The 18,986-nt window shown below is 47.0% G+C and overlaps 1 protein-coding gene across 3 annotated transcripts in view; it reads left to right on the top strand.

Moving 5' to 3' along the window:
- Positions 1–18,285, top strand: part of ELAVL1 (ELAV like RNA binding protein 1) — a 47,341-nt gene extending 29,056 nt beyond the window's left edge. For 2 of the 3 annotated variants that reach the window (XM_037158911.2, XM_053670900.1), the window contains 2 exons: positions 1,748–1,973; positions 4,873–5,254. In XM_037158911.2, coding sequence (XP_037014806.1) covers positions 1,748–1,973; positions 4,873–5,197 — 551 coding nt within the window. In that variant the 3' untranslated portion in view covers positions 5,198–5,254. Of the gene's footprint in view, positions 1–1,747; positions 1,974–4,872; positions 5,255–18,087 lie in introns of those variants that run through there. The other variant, XM_037158914.2, reaches the window with a different exon arrangement.
- Positions 18,286–18,986: the final 701 nt, after the last annotated feature.

The following is an 18,986-nucleotide window of genomic DNA, read 5'->3' as shown; positions in this document are numbered from 1 at the left end:
CACTCTGTGCCCTTCTGTGGTCTCCAGACCAGTCAAGGAGACCCATGCCCCATGCCAGGTACCCATAATGGAGGCAGTTGGTAGGACCCTGTGGGAAATAGTGAGGAGAGGTACTGGAATTTTGTTTTACTTTATTTTTTATTGATTCTAGAGAGTCAATAAAAGGGGAGAGGAAGGGAAGGAGAAAGGAGAAAGAGGGAAACATCAATATGTGGTTGCCTCTTGCACATGACCCAACTGGGAACCAAACCCACAACCCAAGCATGTGCCCTGACCAGAATTCAGACCTGCAACTCTTTGGTTTGCAGGACAGTGCCCAACCTACTGAGCCTCACCAGCCAAGGGCTTTCCTGATTTCATCAGTTTCATTCACCACGTGGTGAAAGCCTTTGTCTAGGGAAGAAAATGTGACTTATGACAGCCTGTGACTAATAGGCATGATGAGTATCTAGGATAGGGCTGTCGACCACAGTCCCCCCACCAATGACACCCATAACTCCAGCCCAGTAACATCACCCTCAGACTGGCCCTCACTGTCATCTCTCCACTACACTTGGACTTTCACACTTGATCCCCATTCCTTCTCCTCAAGAGAAGTAGCCAGGTCCTTCTGTGGCTCCAGATTCCCTCACCCTAGCTCCACCCCCTTCCTTGAGTTCTCCAAGGGCCAAGATCTGCTCATTTCCCCCCCCAGACCCAGAGTATGGGTAGACAGGGAGGTACGGGCAGCTAAGCCCTTTCCCACTGATTTGTTCCAGTCTCGCACTTGTGCCAACTGTCTAGACACTGCTTTTAGCATTTGGGCCTTGGACCTCAGGCAGCCTGGGCACCTTCCTGCTGTGCCAAGGGACTCAGGGTTTACTTACAGTGCTTCAGCCTAGGCAGCCAGGGAGGGTGCCTCCTGAGGCAGATGGAGGCCATGCCAGGGGGTCCCTGGCCCATCCCATGCAGGAACAGGACCAGGTATGGAGTGGGCCTAAGGCAGTAACTCTTAACCTGCTAGGGGCCTGTAGGGGCTGTGGCACTGCTATGTGTGCCTATGTAGTTTAGGGGGAAAGAGTAAGTGGCATCACTTGATTCTGAGGGCAGTTCAGGGCCCAGGAGGTCCCAGGACCACACAGTGGTAAGGGAGGTCATGGCAGGAAAGATCTGTTCAGATGAGGCTTGGTTCCTGGGACCCCACACACTTCAAGGATGAAGGGGAAGGACGAGCTGGGCACCACATAACTAGGGAGTCTATCAGTCCGCTGGAAGCACAGCAGGCTATGAAGGCCTGTCCAGGCTGCGAGGCCAGGTTGCTCCTTGTTCACTACTTCACAACAGGCCTTCAGAAGCACTGTGGCTTCTTGGGCATGCTGGCAAGACAGGGTGGGCAGGGCCCAGAGTGCAGGCAGAGTTCCTCAGACCCAGCCCTTCCAGGCTCCCACACTGCAGTGGGCACCTGGTGTTGAAATAGTGACAAGTTGGGGGGTGTGATTGCTTCTGATGTGGCTGTCTCTTTGGGATGTCTATCATCAAAATATCTTTTGGCACCAAGAAACTCAGAAGAAAGTCTGAAACCTTAATCTTTTATTAGTCATTTTTTTAATTTGTTCATTTGTTTCATATTTAGGTTTAATTTTTGTTTATCTCATTAACCAGGCATTCATTTTGAACCACAGTAGACTGACTTGACTTTTGCTTTTCAGTTTTTAAAAAATCCTTGCATTTTTCACCCTAACTCCATTTTTGTTGGTTTGTTAAAAAGGTTTGTCCAGAGGGGTTGCGTTTATCCGGTTTGACAAACGTTCGGAAGCAGAAGAGGCAATTACCAGTTTCAATGGTCATAAACCCCCAGGTTCCTCCGAGCCCATTACAGTGAAGTTTGCGGCCAACCCCAACCAGAACAAAAACATGGCCCTGCTCTCCCAGCTGTACCACTCGCCAGCTAGACGGTTTGGAGGCCCCGTGCATCACCAAGCACAGAGATTCAGGTGGGTCAGGAGGGCAGTGCTCTCAGCTACCTACCAGCCTCTTCCCACCATGGCCCAAGTGCTTCGAAAGCTATTAGAGTCCCAATGGCTGGGTAGCTGCATGCAGTGGGAAGCACTGGGTGTGCCTGACTGATCTCATCGGAGGGCTATGCTCAGAATTATTTTGTGTCTCCAAGTCCTGGTCTCCATCATAAAGGTATCTAACTGTACAAAAGCCACATCTTTTCAACCGAGTGTTGTCTTTGATTGGAATCTACAAGACGGTGCCAGCTCTCAGCAGCTACTGGGAGAGCAGGGACAACATTCCATCCAGCATGTGGTTTCTAGTGGCACGAGGGCGGAGCTGTGAAGGTAAAAGGTCATTCTACTTCCGTGAGAAAAAGATGCAGCCTTAGCTATACCAAGCAAGAGCTGTTCTCCTTCCAGAGTTTTTTAAGGGTCTTGAGACAATTTGATCATCAGCCCTAAGGCAGCCCTTGCTCATCCACCTACCTCGTGGAGTTATTGTGGTGAATACAAACTATACACCCTCTGTTTAAAAGCTCCATCATAGAGCTGAACATTTTTCCCACATTCCTTAGTCTTTCTATACTGAAAATGATTCCAGTTGCCAGGACCTAGTGCAACAGGGACAGTTCGAGTCAGTAACCTGGCCTGCAGGATCAGGTGTATTAGCCCTCGCCAATCATAGCCATCTCCACTGAGGGGCCATTTGGTTTTTGTCAGGCCCTCAGGAAGTGGCATCAAGGCTTACTAAGGCATGTTAAGGATTTTTCTCTGCCACTTGACAGGTGTCCTGTCTTTGTTTTAAGCAGTGAGGTTGGACAAAGCCCTGCCCATATTTCTACAGATGCCATTTAGCGAGGTGTCATTTTTACAGCCCCTAAGCCAGAGTTCTCAGCTACCTCAGGTTCCAGAGCTCACCCACCTCTCCAGGGTGAGTGTCTTTAGAAGCAAATCTGGAGGTAGAGCTAGTGTGGAAGTCAGATAGCGCAGCCCATCTCCCTGCCTGTCGGGCAAGGTAACTGAAAAACCAGGGGCAGCCAGAGGAGGAGAGGGAGGATTGGTCACAGCAACAAGGAGTATAAAAGAAAGGGGAGGCCAGAGGAACCGGGCTGCTGGCCAGTCAGGCAAAGGGGTCATGACTGCCAGAGGAGCAGAGCAGAAAGAGACAGAGGACATGCTGGGGTGGGGTGGGGTGGGGTGGGGTGGGGTGGGGTGGGGGGGAAGGAGAGGGGAGAGAAGACTCACTGCAGAAGGCAGATTAAGATAAGAGCCAGTGAGAGAAAGACCTAGAAGAGTAGAGAGTGCCTCTGTTCTTTTCATATTGAGGAGAGCCCCAGATCAGGAAGGTCAGCCATCCTTTTGTGCCATCAGAGAATATAGTCTCAGGATGAAAGGAATCAGCTCCAGTTAGGAGGAGAAAAACTGATTAACACTGGTTCATAAGAACGAGAATCATGTCAGTAAAAGGAAGTAAAATATTACATCAAATTGTTGGCAGTATAATTGCTACATAAAGAGGTTGTAAGTCAAGTCTGTATTTGGGACCCTACAAAATTTAGAGGAAAGGGGGTCCTCTTAAAGTGGGAACCCCTTTCCAGTTCTCATTGAGAATTACCTGGGTGCCTTTTTCCCACCCCCATTTCAGTGCTGTTGGGGTCTCACTGTCCTCCCAGACAGACTCAGGATCACTGACAAGCTACTAGAGTTACTGAATCAATTCAGACATTCCGGTGTGGCTGTTTAAAATTATTCTTGCCAAGTCAAAACCATGGCAAACGATATATTTGGATTCTTCAATACCTGTGTTGAACAGAACTCTTGCTTTGGTTGTACCTCAGGGACTGGTCACCCTGCCTAGGGTCACGTCTGGTCAGAGGGTGAATCTGTTTAATGGTTCTTGAAAGGGCCCACTCTCCCCTAGATAAGCCCTACAGCTTGAAGCCCCACTTTGTTTTGGAGTGGGCAGTACTGCTCCATTTGCATATGTGGCTTCACAGATGCTGTACTTTAAGATCTTCTTAAATCGACTTGAGACTATATGACCTTTTAATTTGTGAACCACCTAGAGGGCCACATAGCTTCAGTAACAATTTTGTTGTCTGCCTCAATCCTTGTTGCAATGGCCACACACTGGTAGAAGGTTTAGTTTGATGTAACTAAACGTGTCATTTTGAATACATTCTTGGTACAGTTCAATGACTCTGTAGTTTGGCCCCTGGCCCTTTTAGGCTGTTAGGAACCAGCCACAGAAGGTGCCCAGAGCTTTAGCGAGGAATTTCCCTGTGCCGGCAGTGGTCCCCCACGGGCATGTGTGACCAGGCACTACTCAGCTGTGAGCCCTTGGAGATTGCAGGTCATAACCAGGGAAGGTACAAAATTTGGAAAAAGAGAAGAAAAAGATGCAGGCCTTCCCAGCACACACTTATGGAGTATGAGGAAAGCATTTTCTCCAGGGCAGTCTGAGGGTGTAAGAGCCCCTCAGAGGGTATGGAGAATCTTCCATCATTTGGAATGTGGGAAGCGTGGAAATGACTAGTAGGAACTCCCTGCCACACACACTGTGGGAGGGGTGGAGGGAGCAGCTGGTCAGCCACTGACAGGCCAACACTCTCGAGTGAAATCGGTTGAGTCTCTGACCTTCCAGACACAAGTGTCCCTTCTCAGAATCAGCTGCCTCCCTCAGCCACCCTACTGAATTCCTCTCAGTTACGAAGAAGAAACCTTGTTGGTGCCTGGTGGGGTGTGCCAGCCTTGGGATTCCACTCCTGGCTGAGAAGAGAGGGAAGGGCCTGAGCCAGTCATGTGGCTCCCTGTCTGCTCCCCCAGTGGTGGTGGCATCCCGGCCCACACTGACCTTGACCTTGACCTGAATGCTGTGCTCTCTGTTTGCTAGGTTCTCCCCTATGGGTGTAGATCACATGAGTGGGCTTTCTGGTGTCAATGTCCCAGGCAACGCGTCTTCGGGCTGGTGCATCTTCATCTACAACCTTGGTCAAGATGCTGATGAGGGAATCCTCTGGCAGATGTTTGGCCCCTTTGGCGCCGTCACCAATGTGAAAGTGATTCGCGACTTCAACACCAACAAGTGCAAAGGCTTTGGTTTTGTGACCATGACAAACTATGAAGAAGCCGCGATGGCCATAGCAAGCCTGAACGGCTACCGCCTGGGGGACAAAATATTACAGGTTTCCTTCAAAACCAACAAGTCCCACAAATAACTCACTCATGCTTTTTTGTACGGAATAGATAATTCAGAGTGAAGAAGTTGAAATTTTTTTGTTAGTGTACAACTCATTTTGCGCCAATTTTCACAAGTGTTTGTCTTAGTCTATATGAGAAATGAAAAGGTTTTTATACTCTGAGATGCAACCGACATGTTCAAATGTTTGAATTCCCACAATGGTAGACCAACTTTAAGTTTCTTAAGTTATTTCCTTTAAAATATATATTAAACAGACATCTGAGTAGCCTGCGTTGACTCCCAGTCCCTCGGGATGTGGTGAAACTGAAGCATGCTTTAACTCCTGAAACTGTCTAACACCTGTTTCATTCGGTGTCTCCACAAACTGGATAAAACAAAAGGAACAACCTGTTAGTTTTCACTTTTAATCTAAAGATGTTAGACAGATGCTGAGTGTATGTTCTCAACTGCTTCAACATTTTAAGCGATTTCTGCTTTGGTTGACACAAAATTGCTTCCCTAAGCAGGTCCCATTGCCACCCCCTCTTCACTCAGCCCCAGGCTCTGCCAACTGGTCCTGGCATCGATCTTGGGCTCATCTGTTGTGGGCTGCCACCAGGGAAGGGGGCTGAATGCCAGGCCAGACCCTCCAGAGGAGGACACAGTGTTTCCTAAGCCCAGGCATCAGTGGGAATGGACCAAAGAGTTTCAGGGAAACTCCATATATTCCTGAGTCAGATCTAAGCCCAGGCATGCGGGAAGATGTGTTGCTGCTCTGACACCCTGAGTCCCTGCCCACACATTGCATGCACTGTGCCCCACACATCAGATATTGTTGTTCACAGCCATTTCTCCAGTTTCCGAGAGCATTTAACATAGCTCGGATGCTTAAGATAGCTCTATTTTAATAACACAAACATTTGAGCATTGTATTTCTCGCATCCCTTCTTGTGAGTGCTAGCCTTTTCTGTTTAGTTGGATTTTGTTTTGAAACTTTGCTTTCATATGAACACTCAGCAGAAAAGTACTTCTTGCCAATTATCTATTAACAAAAAAACCTTTTGATTTGTAGTTTTAAAGATTAACCCTCAAAGTTCTCTTCATAATTGCTTTGACATTTTGGGTTGTTCTGTTCTGTTAATTTTCTTTTGCTTTTTTGTGTTTTTTGTTTTTACTTTTGCATTTAAGACCATTAAATTTGATTTTGTTTTGCTCAAATTTTGTTTTGTTTTTTATTTTACCTTTTCTTTCTTTTTGGCTAGGTGAGGTATGGATAGCTTAGCATTCAGGGAGGATGTATAAGACCTTAAGAAACAAAATCTTGCCTCAAGACAAAGCAGTTACAAATCTGTGATGTGGGACTGTGCAGTCTCAGGTGGTGTTTTTAAAATGGGGAGCCAGCTGGGAGAGTGCAAGAGAGGGCCTGAGAAGCAGCCAGGGCCGCTCTCCAGGCAGCTTCTCAGAGCACAATCTGATTTTTATAAATAACTAGTGTACAGGGAGAATAAAAAACAAGATAACTTAGTACCAGCAGTTTTTAACTTGACATGAGACTAAAACACATAATGATAGGCTGTTTTTTAGTTATTGAGATCATGGAATTGCAGCATTATTTATCTACTTGTCTATTTATTTATTTGTTTGTTTGTTTATTTATTTATTTATTTATTTATTGGGGGGCCAGATCAGTGTTCTGAGAAGCCCTTGCTAAATTTAAGGCTGCTTGTCCCCACCCTGTTACCCTCATTCCTTATTGAAGGGTTGCCAGCTGCTTGCATTATCCTCCCACATATAAGAAGTTGCCATGTTCTTTTCCTACTAAAGGCCAAGTTCATACCTTGGGGCCTCATCTCATAAGTTGGCCTGTGCCATAGAGGGTCGCCTTCCTCCAACATAGTTTTCTAGGTCCTGAGTCAAAGGTAGTTGGCATGCTTCCTCCTTGAACCCAGCTCAAGGAGAGTCCCTGCTGTGTTGCCCCAGAGTGCTCTTCACCCTGGGAGTGGGATGTTTTTCTAGAAAAGTGTGCCTTTCAGGCTGTGCGGCCCTGAGCCATCACCCTCTCAGAAGTGAGAGTCCCACTTCTGAAACTGACTCTCAAACCTCCTCATCGACACACATTCCTGTCAGCCCTCTGCTCATTTTCTGAAATGATGCTGGGTCCGCAGCTGGCACCCCGGCTTCTTTCCCCCCTTCCTTTTATTTGAACCCTATTGATGGTTCTGATGCCAGCTTGGATGAGGAGATGTGAAGAACATGTGAGCCTTTGAAAACTGCCTGAAGTTTCTCAGATCAGTTGAATTCTCACGTTATGTGGTCACCCCATCACTCTCTGCACAGCCTTCTGGCTAAAACCCCATTGTGTTTCTTTAGGAGTTTGGATGTACAGGTGTGTGGCAGGATTCTGCTTTTGATATGTTTCTCCTGAAAAGCAACTGTCATCCCCATCCAGATGCTGGTCCTGTGTCCATAAAGTTCGTTGTGTCTTACCCAGGCTTGTTTGCAAAAGGAAGAGCCATTTTTTTGAAAGTCACAGTCTGAAAGAAACCATTTAAAAAGTTTTACGTAAATCAATCATATTTGTATTTCACAAAATGAATGCTCATATTTGGGAATTTGATGAAAAAGAATTAAGAGTAGATAAAGTTAATTTATCAGAAGTTTAGTTTGGTACATAAATACCAGAGGCTCTGGTTGAATTCTCTGGGCCTGTGTAACTGTCCTAACAGTCATAGGCTAAGCAGCTCTGAACTTGTGAACCTGGTTCCAGTGGAGTTGCCCATTTTTCACCGTTGGCTCTGCCCTTCTTTAGCTTTCAGTGTAACATGCTAGGCTGTGATTTTTCTGCGCTGGCTGTGCCTCTCATCAGCAGATGGTGCTGGGTGGGCTCTGCCTTCTTTATTCAGGCGAGTCTTTCCCTTGTCAAAGAGCTACCTTAACCTTTGAGAGTGCACACTTGGTGTCATCAGCGCTGGAAACCAGCTTTGAGGCGCTGCACTAGGCAGCTGAGAGGGACTTGCTGGGTCAGACAAGTAGAGGGACCCTGCGACAGTGATTGGCAGTACCTTATTCTGGCTTACCTCCAAATGAGGGCCTTTTGACCTAAGGCTGCCGTTGAGCTTGAAAATCAAAGGTAGCATTACCCAGCTGTTCTGTTACATCTGATTCAGCCTGATATTTTTTTCCTCTGCTTTTTGCAGCCTTCCTAGGTTGGATAAAAAAAGAATAAGAATAAGCTGCCCACCCCCAACCCCAGCCCTGCACCTGAAGTTCCTCCCATCTTCCCTGGACCTAAGGCACCTACCTCCCTCCCATTCATCAGATCCCCAGGCCAGCCACCAACGGAAGTCGCCAGGGCTTTATGGTGTGTGGCCTTGAGAATGGATCCTTCTTTACAGCAGCAGTAGAGCCTGAATCCCAGGTCTTCCGCAGGGTTGAAGGTTCTAACCCTTTTTCATTCACCTCTGACCTCTAATGATTGTAGTGGCTACTTTCCACAACCTTTTGGTAACATAGTTCAGTTTTCTGCTTAGTCATTTTTAAAAAAGAAAATACTTGTAAGTCACTGCCAGGATCTATCTTTGGCTAACCAATGGTCTGAGCAGTGGCTTGGAGAGGGCTGCACTGCACTCCCCCCCCCACACACACCCGAGAGGGGTTGTCTGTTGGTCAGGACCACCCTCTTCACAGGCAATGTTCTGTTCACAGCGGCTCGCTCTGGGGGCGGGGGCTCCACTGGCTGATCCCCATGTTGTGTACAGTAGGTGGGTAGACATTTTGTACATTGGTGTTTTAAGTTACTGATTTGTTTTATATAAAGTAATTTATTTTTCAGATACCATTTTTCATTTTAACTTTGTTTTTACATGGGTTTGTTTTCAATAAAGTGTGACACTGCTGTCCAAAGTCAACAATAAAACGAAGCCCACTGTGTTATTGTGAGGGTGCTTATGTAATAGCTTTTTTTTTTTTTTTAGTTTTTTTTGGGGGGAGCCCTTCTCAGTTTTCCATCTCCCCATTTGCCTTTTTATCCTTGTGCATAAATGTTCTTTAGTGTTTTAAGCGGAAAAAGCAAACCTAGATTTTGATAATTCAGAAGATTTCAGATTAATAAAGAAGCTTTGAAAGAAGACCATTTTTCAAAATTTTAGTGAAGTGTGAATATTTTTTGTCAATGGCTTTCTCGAAGAGAATGAAACTTTTGCACCATTTTCAGAGTTTTTATAGAGATGCCAAATTGATATATTTACATGTAATGGAAACATGAAAAAGTTTTATTAAACAATTGTTCATAGCTGTGTAGACATTTTAATTCAGTTTCCAAAGCTCTCAAAGCTTATTTTTGGAGTACAGAGTGATAATGGTTTGGGGTGTTAACAATTCCAAACATTCGATTGTCCGAATACCTAGTTCTCTCCACAGGTATCAGGTTTGTGCTAAGCCCTATATGTGACTATGGCTGGAATTCTGCGATATTTTGGTAATAAATGAAGTGGGGTCGTTGAGAGGTGGTGGTGTAGAGTGATGGTGTGCACCATGTCAGCACGCAGCGCCGACAGCGCCAGCCGAGGCTGTGGGTGCCTTCCTCCTAGGTAAGCTCGGGCTACCATCTGCTGAGGTCTCCCTGTGTGCCAGGCATGGCCTTAGCCCATGCAAGGAGAGAGAGATCCTTAGCCCAGCTGGAGGTGCTGTGGGGAAGGCACTATGACTTGCTCTTTGACCAGCTCTCCCATGGACCTGTGCCTCTGCCCAGGTTTTTTCACCTCCCCTGAGACTCACAGGCCCCTCTTCTCCACGTTCAAATGTTCTTGGGCCTCCTGCATCGTCGTCCCTGGGAGTTTCCTGTCCTGCTTCTCACACCTAAGCCAGATGGCCATTCTGAGTTGTCTTCTGACACCAATCTTTGGTGATGGGAAAGCAAATTCTGACCTAGAGACAGGATGAAGTACAACAGACTTAGGTTTGAATCCTGGCTCTGCCCTCTCCCCAGTGTTGCACTGGGGGCAAGACACTGACTGTCCAAGCAAGCCTCAGTGTCCCCATCTGAAATGGGATCTGTAACACCCATCCCACAGGATTCTTTGAAAAGGAGAATAGATCAAGTAGGTACTACACATACCATAGCCACTCAATCCAAGAAGCATTCAGAAGCAAGGTTGGGGTCTGCAGAGAGTAGCAAGCCTCAACACTGCCCCACAGCCTGTGGGCTCCATTGGAACCCGTACATGGGCCTCTTCTAAAGTCTCAGGGTTTTCTTTTGTGTGTGTCTGTGTGTCTTCTGCAGCTTTTGTTCATCTCCCTTTCTCCAGATCTGGCTAAACAGTCCATGACTTCTAGGGAAGCCTCAGAATGTCCAGTCTGTGTCTGTCATAGAGGGCAGGCCCGTCGTGCCTGGGGAAGAAGTAGCATACTCCAGCAGGAGGTGCTTCAGGGTGTCTTGCGTGCTAAGACCCACAGGCCAGCTCAGGGCCTTCAGCTGGGGCTCCTGTGGTTTCTGGGCATCTCCTTGGGTGTAGGGAGTCCCAGATGTCATCTCACTTTTGCACTAAGGAGAAGGGACCTGGGGGCCAGCCCTTCCGAATGGGTCAGGGAGCAGGGCTTCTCTGCATGCAGTGTATCGTTCTTCTTCCAGGTGGGAGGAGGAGAGCTGTGTAAAAGCAGGTTCATCTTCAGCATGTCTGGGGTAAGCCTGAGACTCTGCATTCCTAGTCAGCCCCAGGCGGGGCCCATACTCCAGGGACCCACTTTGAGAAGCAAGAGGTTTGAGAGGGTGCTTCAAGTGGGTGTGGTTTTAGCAAAGCCTTGCTGCCCCATCTCCCCTGCAGTGCTCGGGATGGATTCTGAGTCCCCTCACCCAGAGTTTCAAGCCCAGAGAAGCTGAGTCCTGGGCCAGGTAGCAAGCTCTTGCTATTGGACTGACTGCCCAGAACAGGATGTTTTCATGTTGGAGGCTCTGAGGGCCTAACCCCTCCATCCCTATGCCTGGGGTTTTTTGGTTTAACTTCAATAATTTCTTAGCAGAGTCTACAAGGTGTGCAGGCCTTTCCATGGGGAAGGGGCTGCATCAAGGGTGTCTCTCAAAGGTTCGAAAGTCTCCCCAACAGGCAGGGCTGAGGAAGGAGAGGTGGAGGTGGGGAGTGGTCCTTGAATGCCAGGGTCATTAATGCCAAGGGTGAAGAGGAACTGGTGCTCATTTTCTCCGAGGGTTGTTGCTCCTGCTGAAAGTGGCCTTGTCACTTTGCTCATTCTTTCTGCTTAAATTCCACCTGCCAGGCTAGGGCCAGGAGGGGACAATGTTTAGGGGACATGCTAAAGGGTTTTTACAGGGTGTCTGGCGATGGTATATGCCCTGATGGAGAATGCCAAGTGGGGGTGATGAGCAAATTGACCACAGTGCAACTGTTTCAAGGTAAAGATGAAAAGTGAATAAATAAGGGAATCTTTGAAAGGGATGTGTCAGAGAAGGAGGTAGCAAGGTCTGAGCACTGCACAGAGTGAAAGTGAAATCCAGAGGAAGATGATTGGTTGTGGAGTCAAATGGGGCTCAGACCCACAGAAAAACAAACTCAAACCTTTACTATACTTTGTGAATAGGTTTTCTGATTTTTTCTGGTAATTTTTTTAATCCTAAAACATTCCACATCTGCTTCTGTGACTGAAGAAAAAAAATAAAATTGCAGTGTTTCACAAGTTATTCTCATTTTTTAATTTTTTAGTCCTCACCCAAGGATGTTTTCTTTTTTTAAACTGATTTTAGGTCGAGAAGAAGGGGGGTGAGAGAGAGAGAAACATCTATTGGTTGCCTCTCATTCACCCCTGACTGGGGGTTGAGCTCACAAACTTGGTGTACTGACGATGCTCCAACTAATTGAGCCATGTGGCCAGGGCTGCAAGTTATTTTTAAACCCTTCAGTTTGAAATTGCACGTGAAGATGCAGCCTTAAACATTTTTAATTTAAAGAGCGACATGTATAAAGTACCACCTTCCCTCTCCTACCTCTTTCTCAGGCCCTTTGAGCCTTCCCCTTACCTCCCTGCTCCCCCTCCTCTTTGTCATGCAAGTTACATTCTTAGAAATCCCACAGTCACACTGGGAGGTGTGGACAGCATGCCAAGGACGACAGTGGAGAGGGACCAGGGAAGGAGGAGGCCACGACTGTCCAAGTCATTCCTAGATGTCCTCCAAGCAGGCAGGTAGGACATACTTAGTGTAACAGAGGCCAGCAGGTTGGGCTACATAATTTATGGGGCTCATTTTCAAAATTAAGAGTTTTAGATAAACAAAGTGTTGTCCATTCATCAGTGGATTATTATCCAGCCTTAAAAAGGAAGGAAGAAAATTCTGACCCACACTACAACATGGATGAATCTTGAGGACGTTATGCTCAGTGAAATAAGCAGTTACAAAAGAATAAATACTGTGTGATTCCACTCACAGGAGGTCCCTAGAGGAGTCAGACCCATAAAGACAGAGTAGATGGTGGGAGCCAGGGGCTGGGGGAGGGGCAGAGGGAGCTAGTGTTTCATGGAGACAGTGTCAGTTCAGGAAGACGAGAAAGTCTGGAGATGGACAGCAGGGATGGTTGTATAACAATGTGAATGTACTTAATTCCACAGAGATGTACAGTTAAAAACAGTTACAATGGTAAATTGTATGTTATATGTATTTTATCACAATTAAGAATCAAATTATTTTAAAAATTAATAAGAATTTCAAGACAGCAATGGCAGAGCATAAAAGCAAGCTGGGACCTCGTGTGTCTGCATGAGTCCCTTGCCTAGGTGGCCAACCCAGGGGCCAACATTGGCCTAGTTGGGTGTTTTTTATACCTGCTGCTGCATGCAGCCGGAACCTTCCCAGTGCAGCCAAGACTCCCTGCCCTTGATGCTCAGGTGGAGAGAAACCTGCTCCCCGCAGCTGGTGTTTACAGCACTGGGCAGGTCTGGTCCAGGTCTGTGTGTGTGAAAATCTACAATGAATTCGCTGGCCAGTTACACCTGGAATAAAGAGAAGCAAGATGGCTGGAGATGGTGTTCCAAGGGCGGAATCCTGCCCTCCATCCTACCATGGTCTGGGTGTTGCCCCTCCAAACTTGCAGGGGGAGGTCTGCCTCAGTTGGCCTGGAGAGGGGAGCAGGTCAGCCCTTGTCCTAAGCCCCTGTAGGTTACAAGGGAGCCAGTTCCCTTTGGGCCATACATCCAGAACTGCTCCCAGCTTCCAAGATCTGCCTTTTCACTACCTAGCACCCTGTCTGTCCCATGGTGGCTATCTGTCTGCTACCTGTGTATCCCCTGCCAGCAGCCTCTCACTCCTCTCGCTCTCACTCTCAGACAGAGCTTGCTTTCCTCACCCATTACCACCACCCTGCCATATCACGCTCCCCATGTCCCTCCTCTGTACTCCTGTGACTAACTGTAGACTCCCCACCAGACTCCTGGCCCTCAGAGGGCCGCAGGGCCTGGGCCACTTGTTCTCTGTTCCCACAGTTCACTCATTCTCTGTGTCTCCTTCCAACCATTCTCTTACTCAGTCCACACATATTCACTGTGGAAAACATTTTATTTAGGCCAGTCAGTCCATCGGGACACTGGAATATTATTCAGCCACGAAAAGGAGTGAAGCTCTCTCACACTCTACAATGTGCATAAACCTAGAGAACATGATGCTCAGTGAGAGAAGCCAGACTTAAAAGGCCACACAGTGTGTGATCCGCTCATGTGAAAGTAGATCAGACCCTGCCGGAGGCTGGGGGTGGTGGGAGGGAACAGGGAGCAACTGCTTAATGGATACAGAGATTTCTTTGAGATGGATGAAGATGTTTGGGACTAGACAGGGTGGTGGTTGCACAACATTGCGAATGTATGAAAGGCCACTGAATTCCATACTTCAAAATGAATTTTCTGTTAGGTGAATTTCACCTCAATTAAAAAGACGACTTCCGGCCAAGATGGAGGTGTAGGTAGACACACTGTGCCTCCTCGAACAACCAAAATAAAGACAACAACAATTCAGAAACAAAGTAACAACCAAAACTGAAAGAAAATTAAACTGTATGGAAGTCTGACAACCAAGAGTTAAAATAGACTCATTCATCCAGACCAGGAGGTGGGGCACTGTCAGGCGGCTGAGTGGAGAGGGGTTGTGGCACAGGAAGCGGTGACACTGGCGCACAAAGCGGCAATGGGCGAGCAAGAAGGCACCGGGCAGACCCTGGGCACCCAGGCAGCAGCTGGCAGACCCTGGGCATGGGGCGGCAATGGGCAGACCCCGCGAGGTGGTGATTGAGAAGCGGGGCACCGTGTGCAAGGGGACTGGCTGACCAGGCAGCAATCCCACATTCGTGCACAGTAACTGGGGAACGAGGCAGACCGTGCAACCCAGGGTCCTAGTGCCAGGAAATAAAGCCCCAAAACACCAATTGAAAACACTTGTGGGAGTTGAGGCCTAGGAAGAGATTCCCACCCTCACAGGAAAGTTTATTGGAGAAACCCACAGGGTCCTAGAATGCACACAAGCCCACCCACATGGGAATCAGCATCAGAAAGGCTCAATTTGCTTGGGGGAAGCAGTGGATGAGGCTGAGGTACAACAGAGAGTGGAGCAAAGTGCCATTTTTTTTCCCTCTCTGACCCTGCCCCCACATACAGTGTCACAACCCAGCGACTTGGGTTGCCCCACCCTGGTGAACACCTAAGGCTCCGCCCCTCATATGTAACAGGTGCGAACAGACCAAAACATTATGGCTAAGCAGAAAAACAGCTCAAAGCCCTAGAGCCAATACTTCTAAGTGACAAAGAGGTAGCCAACCTATCAGATGCACAGTTCAAAACACTGGTGATCAGGATGCTCACAGAACTGGTTGACTTCAGTCACAAATTAGATGAACAAATGAAGGTTAAACTAAGTGAAATGAAGGGAAATGCACAGGAAACCAATAGTAATGGGAAGGAAACAGGGTCTCAAATCAATGGAGTGAACCAGAAGGAAGAAAGAAACAAACAGAAAAGGACGAAGAAACAAGAATTCAAAAATGAGGAGAGGCTTAGGAACCTCCAGGACATCTTTAAACGTTCCAACATCTGAATTATAGGGGTACCAGAAGGGGAAGAGGAAGAGCAACAAGTGGAAAACTTATTTGAACAAATAAAGGAAAATTTCCCCAATCTGGCAAAGGAAATAGACTTCCAGGAAGTCCAGGAAGCTCAGAGAGTCCCAAAGAAGTTGGACCCAAGAAGGAACATACCAAGGCACATCATCATTACATTAGCCAAGATAAAAATGAAGGAGAGAATCCTAGAAGCAGCAAGAGATAAGGAGATAGTAACCTACAAAGGAGTTCTCATCAGACTGTCAGCTGATTTCTCAAAAGAGACCTTGCAGGCAAGAAGGGGCTGGAAAGAAGTATTTAATGAGAGAAGTATTTAAGTCATGAAAGACAAGGACCTACATCCAAGATTGCTCTATCCAGCAAAGCTTTCATTTAGAATGGAAGGACAGATAAAGTGCTTCTCAGATAAGGTCAAGTTGAAGGAGTTTATTATCACTGAGCCCTTATTTTATGAAATGTTAAAGGGACTTATCTTAGAAGAAGAAAATAAAAAACATGCATACTAAAATGACAGCAAACTCACAATTACTAACAACCGCACCTAAAATAAAAACAAACTAAGGAAACAACTAGAACAGGAACAGAACCACAGAAATGGAGATCACATGGAGGGCTAGCAACAGGGGAGTGGGAGGAGGAGAGGGGGGAAAAGTTACAGAGAATAAGTAGCATAGATGGTAGGTAGAAAATAGGGGGAGGGCAATAGTAGTATGGAAAATGTAAAAGCTAAAGAACTTAAGACACATGGATGTGAACTAAAGGGGGGGATGTGGGTGGAAGGGGGTCTGCAGGGTGGAGGGGAATGAAGGGGGGAAATGGGACAACTGTGATAACATAATAAAATATATTTGGGAAAAAAATAAACATCTTCTTAGGGGCTTCCTGCCAAGCATCTAACATGCACGGTATACCAGTTGTCCCGTTCATGGGTGCTGAGTCCTTGGGGTATTCCCCTTTAGTGTTTTGGCCTCCTGAGCAGGTTGTGGACTCTCAACAGATGTGTGTTTATTTGCTAGCATGGGAATTTGGCATCTTACAGTTCTGGTAGCCCCACCCAGACCTCTGCCTTCATCCTCAGATGGCATCTTTCCTCTGTGTCCCAATTTTCCCTTTTCATAAAAACACCAGTCAGATTGGGTTTGGGGCTCTCCCCACTCCAGTGTGACTTTGTCTTAACTGATTACATCTGCAATGAACCTATTCCTCAAGCAGCTCTCATTCTGAGGCTCTGGGGGTTAGGACTGTAACATATACATTTATGAGGACACAATTCAACCCTTTACAGTCACCTGTGTGCCAGCTCTGAGAGCACAAAGACCAGCTGAAATGACGTAGTTCCTGTCCTTACAGTGCTACCCTGCTCACAGTCTTCCACACTTAGAGAGGCACAGGATTCCAGTGGAAGTGTTTAGAAGGATGTAAAGCGATTTGACATTGTCTCTACATCCTCAATTGACTAATCTCCTTGCCCCGGTTCTCAACCAATTAGGATGGTGTTGAAGTCACTGGGTGTACAGGGAACCACATATTGTTTCTCAATAGATTAGAAATTTGTAAAGGGGCAAAATCCAAAACTTGCTCCTTTGCTACAGACTATTGGAAAAGCACTGGTCTTGTGGAAAGGACAGACATCCATAAGTAACTGAGTGTGCCAGAGGCCAGGAGGGCACACCAGAGGTGGAGCCCTGGCTGGGTACCAACAGTGTCCTCAGCCCCTCCCAGACAATGCTCAAAGGCTGAAGTCCTGGGGGGGGGGGCCTCCCAACTCCCCACTGCCTCCATATCTTAGATCAGCCATTTCCCACTAGGATGGTGACTTCCAGCCCCCAGTCCTGCTCCAGCCTGTCGGATCCTTGGCTGGGCTGCTCCTTCTCTTTGCATGTTAACCAGGTCTTTTATTTTCTGTATTCTGAGGCTTTGATATCTTGGGGTATTGCTGGCCCTGGAGGGGTGGCCCCTCCCAGGGGTGTCCAGTACATAGAGACTTGCCAAGAAGCAGGTCTTCTAAATGCAGATTGACCAATTCAAGCTGCCCCTCCCAACCACCCCTGCCATCAGGCTGTCAGCCCACCCCTCTGCCCCATCACCCTGGGGCCAGCAGCCAGATAACCAGGGATAGCACCTGTGCCTCAGAGCCTGTGGAATGATTCACACAAGCCAGACTTCCCCTCTGTCAGGTTTTCTAGCCACCCAGCTCTCCTTCCTAGCACTGCCTGAGTGTGACCCTCCAGAAATACTCTGCCATTCAAGCAAACCTACCAATCTATAGCATAAGGTAGTTTAAGCTGGGGGAGAGGCCATGGGATCCATCTATTAAACCCACCCGAATGCTGAGAGCTCTCTGGGAATGGCTCTTTGCCCATAGAGCTCTTGTGCATTTGAGAAATTGTTGGCTAAGCTCTGGCCAGGTTGCTCAGCGGGTTAGAGCATCATCCCCCTACACCATGGTTGCAAGTTCAATCCCCAGTCAGGGCATATACAAGAATGAACCAGTGAATGCTTAAATAAGTGAAATAACAAATTAATGTTTCTCCCCCTTCCTCCATAAAACCAATTTTTTAAAAATAGGGGGAAAATGTTGGTTTATTTCACTTAGAAAATGTTTGGGTTCACCCATGTTGTACTATGCATAATGGCTTCATTCCTTATTGTAGCTTAATAATATTCCATTGTAAGGACAGGCCATATTTTGGTTATCTATCATCTGTTGATGGATTCATGTTGCTTCTACCATTTGGCTATTATGAATAATGCTACTGTGAACAAAGGTGTGCAAAAATCTTTTGGTCCCACTGTTTTTTTCTCTTTTTCCCAACCCCAGCTTCCCTTCCCAAGACATGGTAACAGAAGAGGAGTTGATAATGAAACATCCAAGGCTGAGGAGATGACCGTAGCATGAAAAGGCCCAAGAAACTTGCTAAAAGCACACCCCACGGTGACTTCCATGGGCCCCAGGCACTTCTGCCTTCATGAGTCCCTCCTCCATTTAAAAAAATTAAAAATTATATTTTACAGCTGAGTTGGCCTAGAGAGGAATATAATTTAGACTACATTAAATGTTTTTCCTTCTCATTTTAAAAGAAATTGAAACATTTGAAAGGGCTAGCCTCAAAGTATTGTGGTTAGGTAGATAATTTAGCACTGCTAAGAGGTTAGGCCTTGTTATAGGCCCAGGGTTTGTGTGTCTGATGCTTTAATAGAATGGTCAATACATAAGAGAACAAAGTCTGGGACAAGGGAAGGTTTGTTGATCAAGAAGGCCTAGCTCAAGAAGATGGGAGGACTAATTGTCAAATCTATCATAAGAGAGTCTGGAGTCTGAGCATCTTCATTGTTGAGGGAAGGGAGAAGGGATGAGGCAAGGGGTGGGTGCTCAGGTTTCAAAAGGGATCCAAGGAGGAGTACGAAGTTTCTCAATCCCTTTGTTCCCAGTTGGGTTGACCCCCCCACCCCTCACCATGATCTGAGTCCAGTTACAGAGACCTGTGAATCTTTGAGAAATAATTATTACTCTTGCATGTATTTCCCCAGCTCTGTGCTGACAAGAGGGCTGCTGAGCCTCCAGCAGCATTCCTCTTGTTCAGGAACGTGTCTGCAGCAAGAGCACTCTGCCCACAGGTGTCAGAAGGAGGAGGCATTTCATTCTGTTGCAGCCTGGCTCCTTAAAGTGGCAGACTGTCCAAAGAGCCTTGTGAGCAGCTTAGCCCTAGAATATTTTCC

This window comes from Artibeus jamaicensis, unplaced genomic scaffold (genome assembly GCF_021234435.1).
Source record: "Artibeus jamaicensis isolate MK-2021 breed Jamaican fruit bat unplaced genomic scaffold, CSHL_Jam_final contig_648, whole genome shotgun sequence".
NCBI lineage: Eukaryota > Metazoa > Chordata > Mammalia > Chiroptera > Phyllostomidae > Artibeus > Artibeus jamaicensis.
The sequence above is the reverse complement of the archived record's forward strand: the minus strand, read 5'-3'. Positions and strand labels throughout refer to the sequence as shown.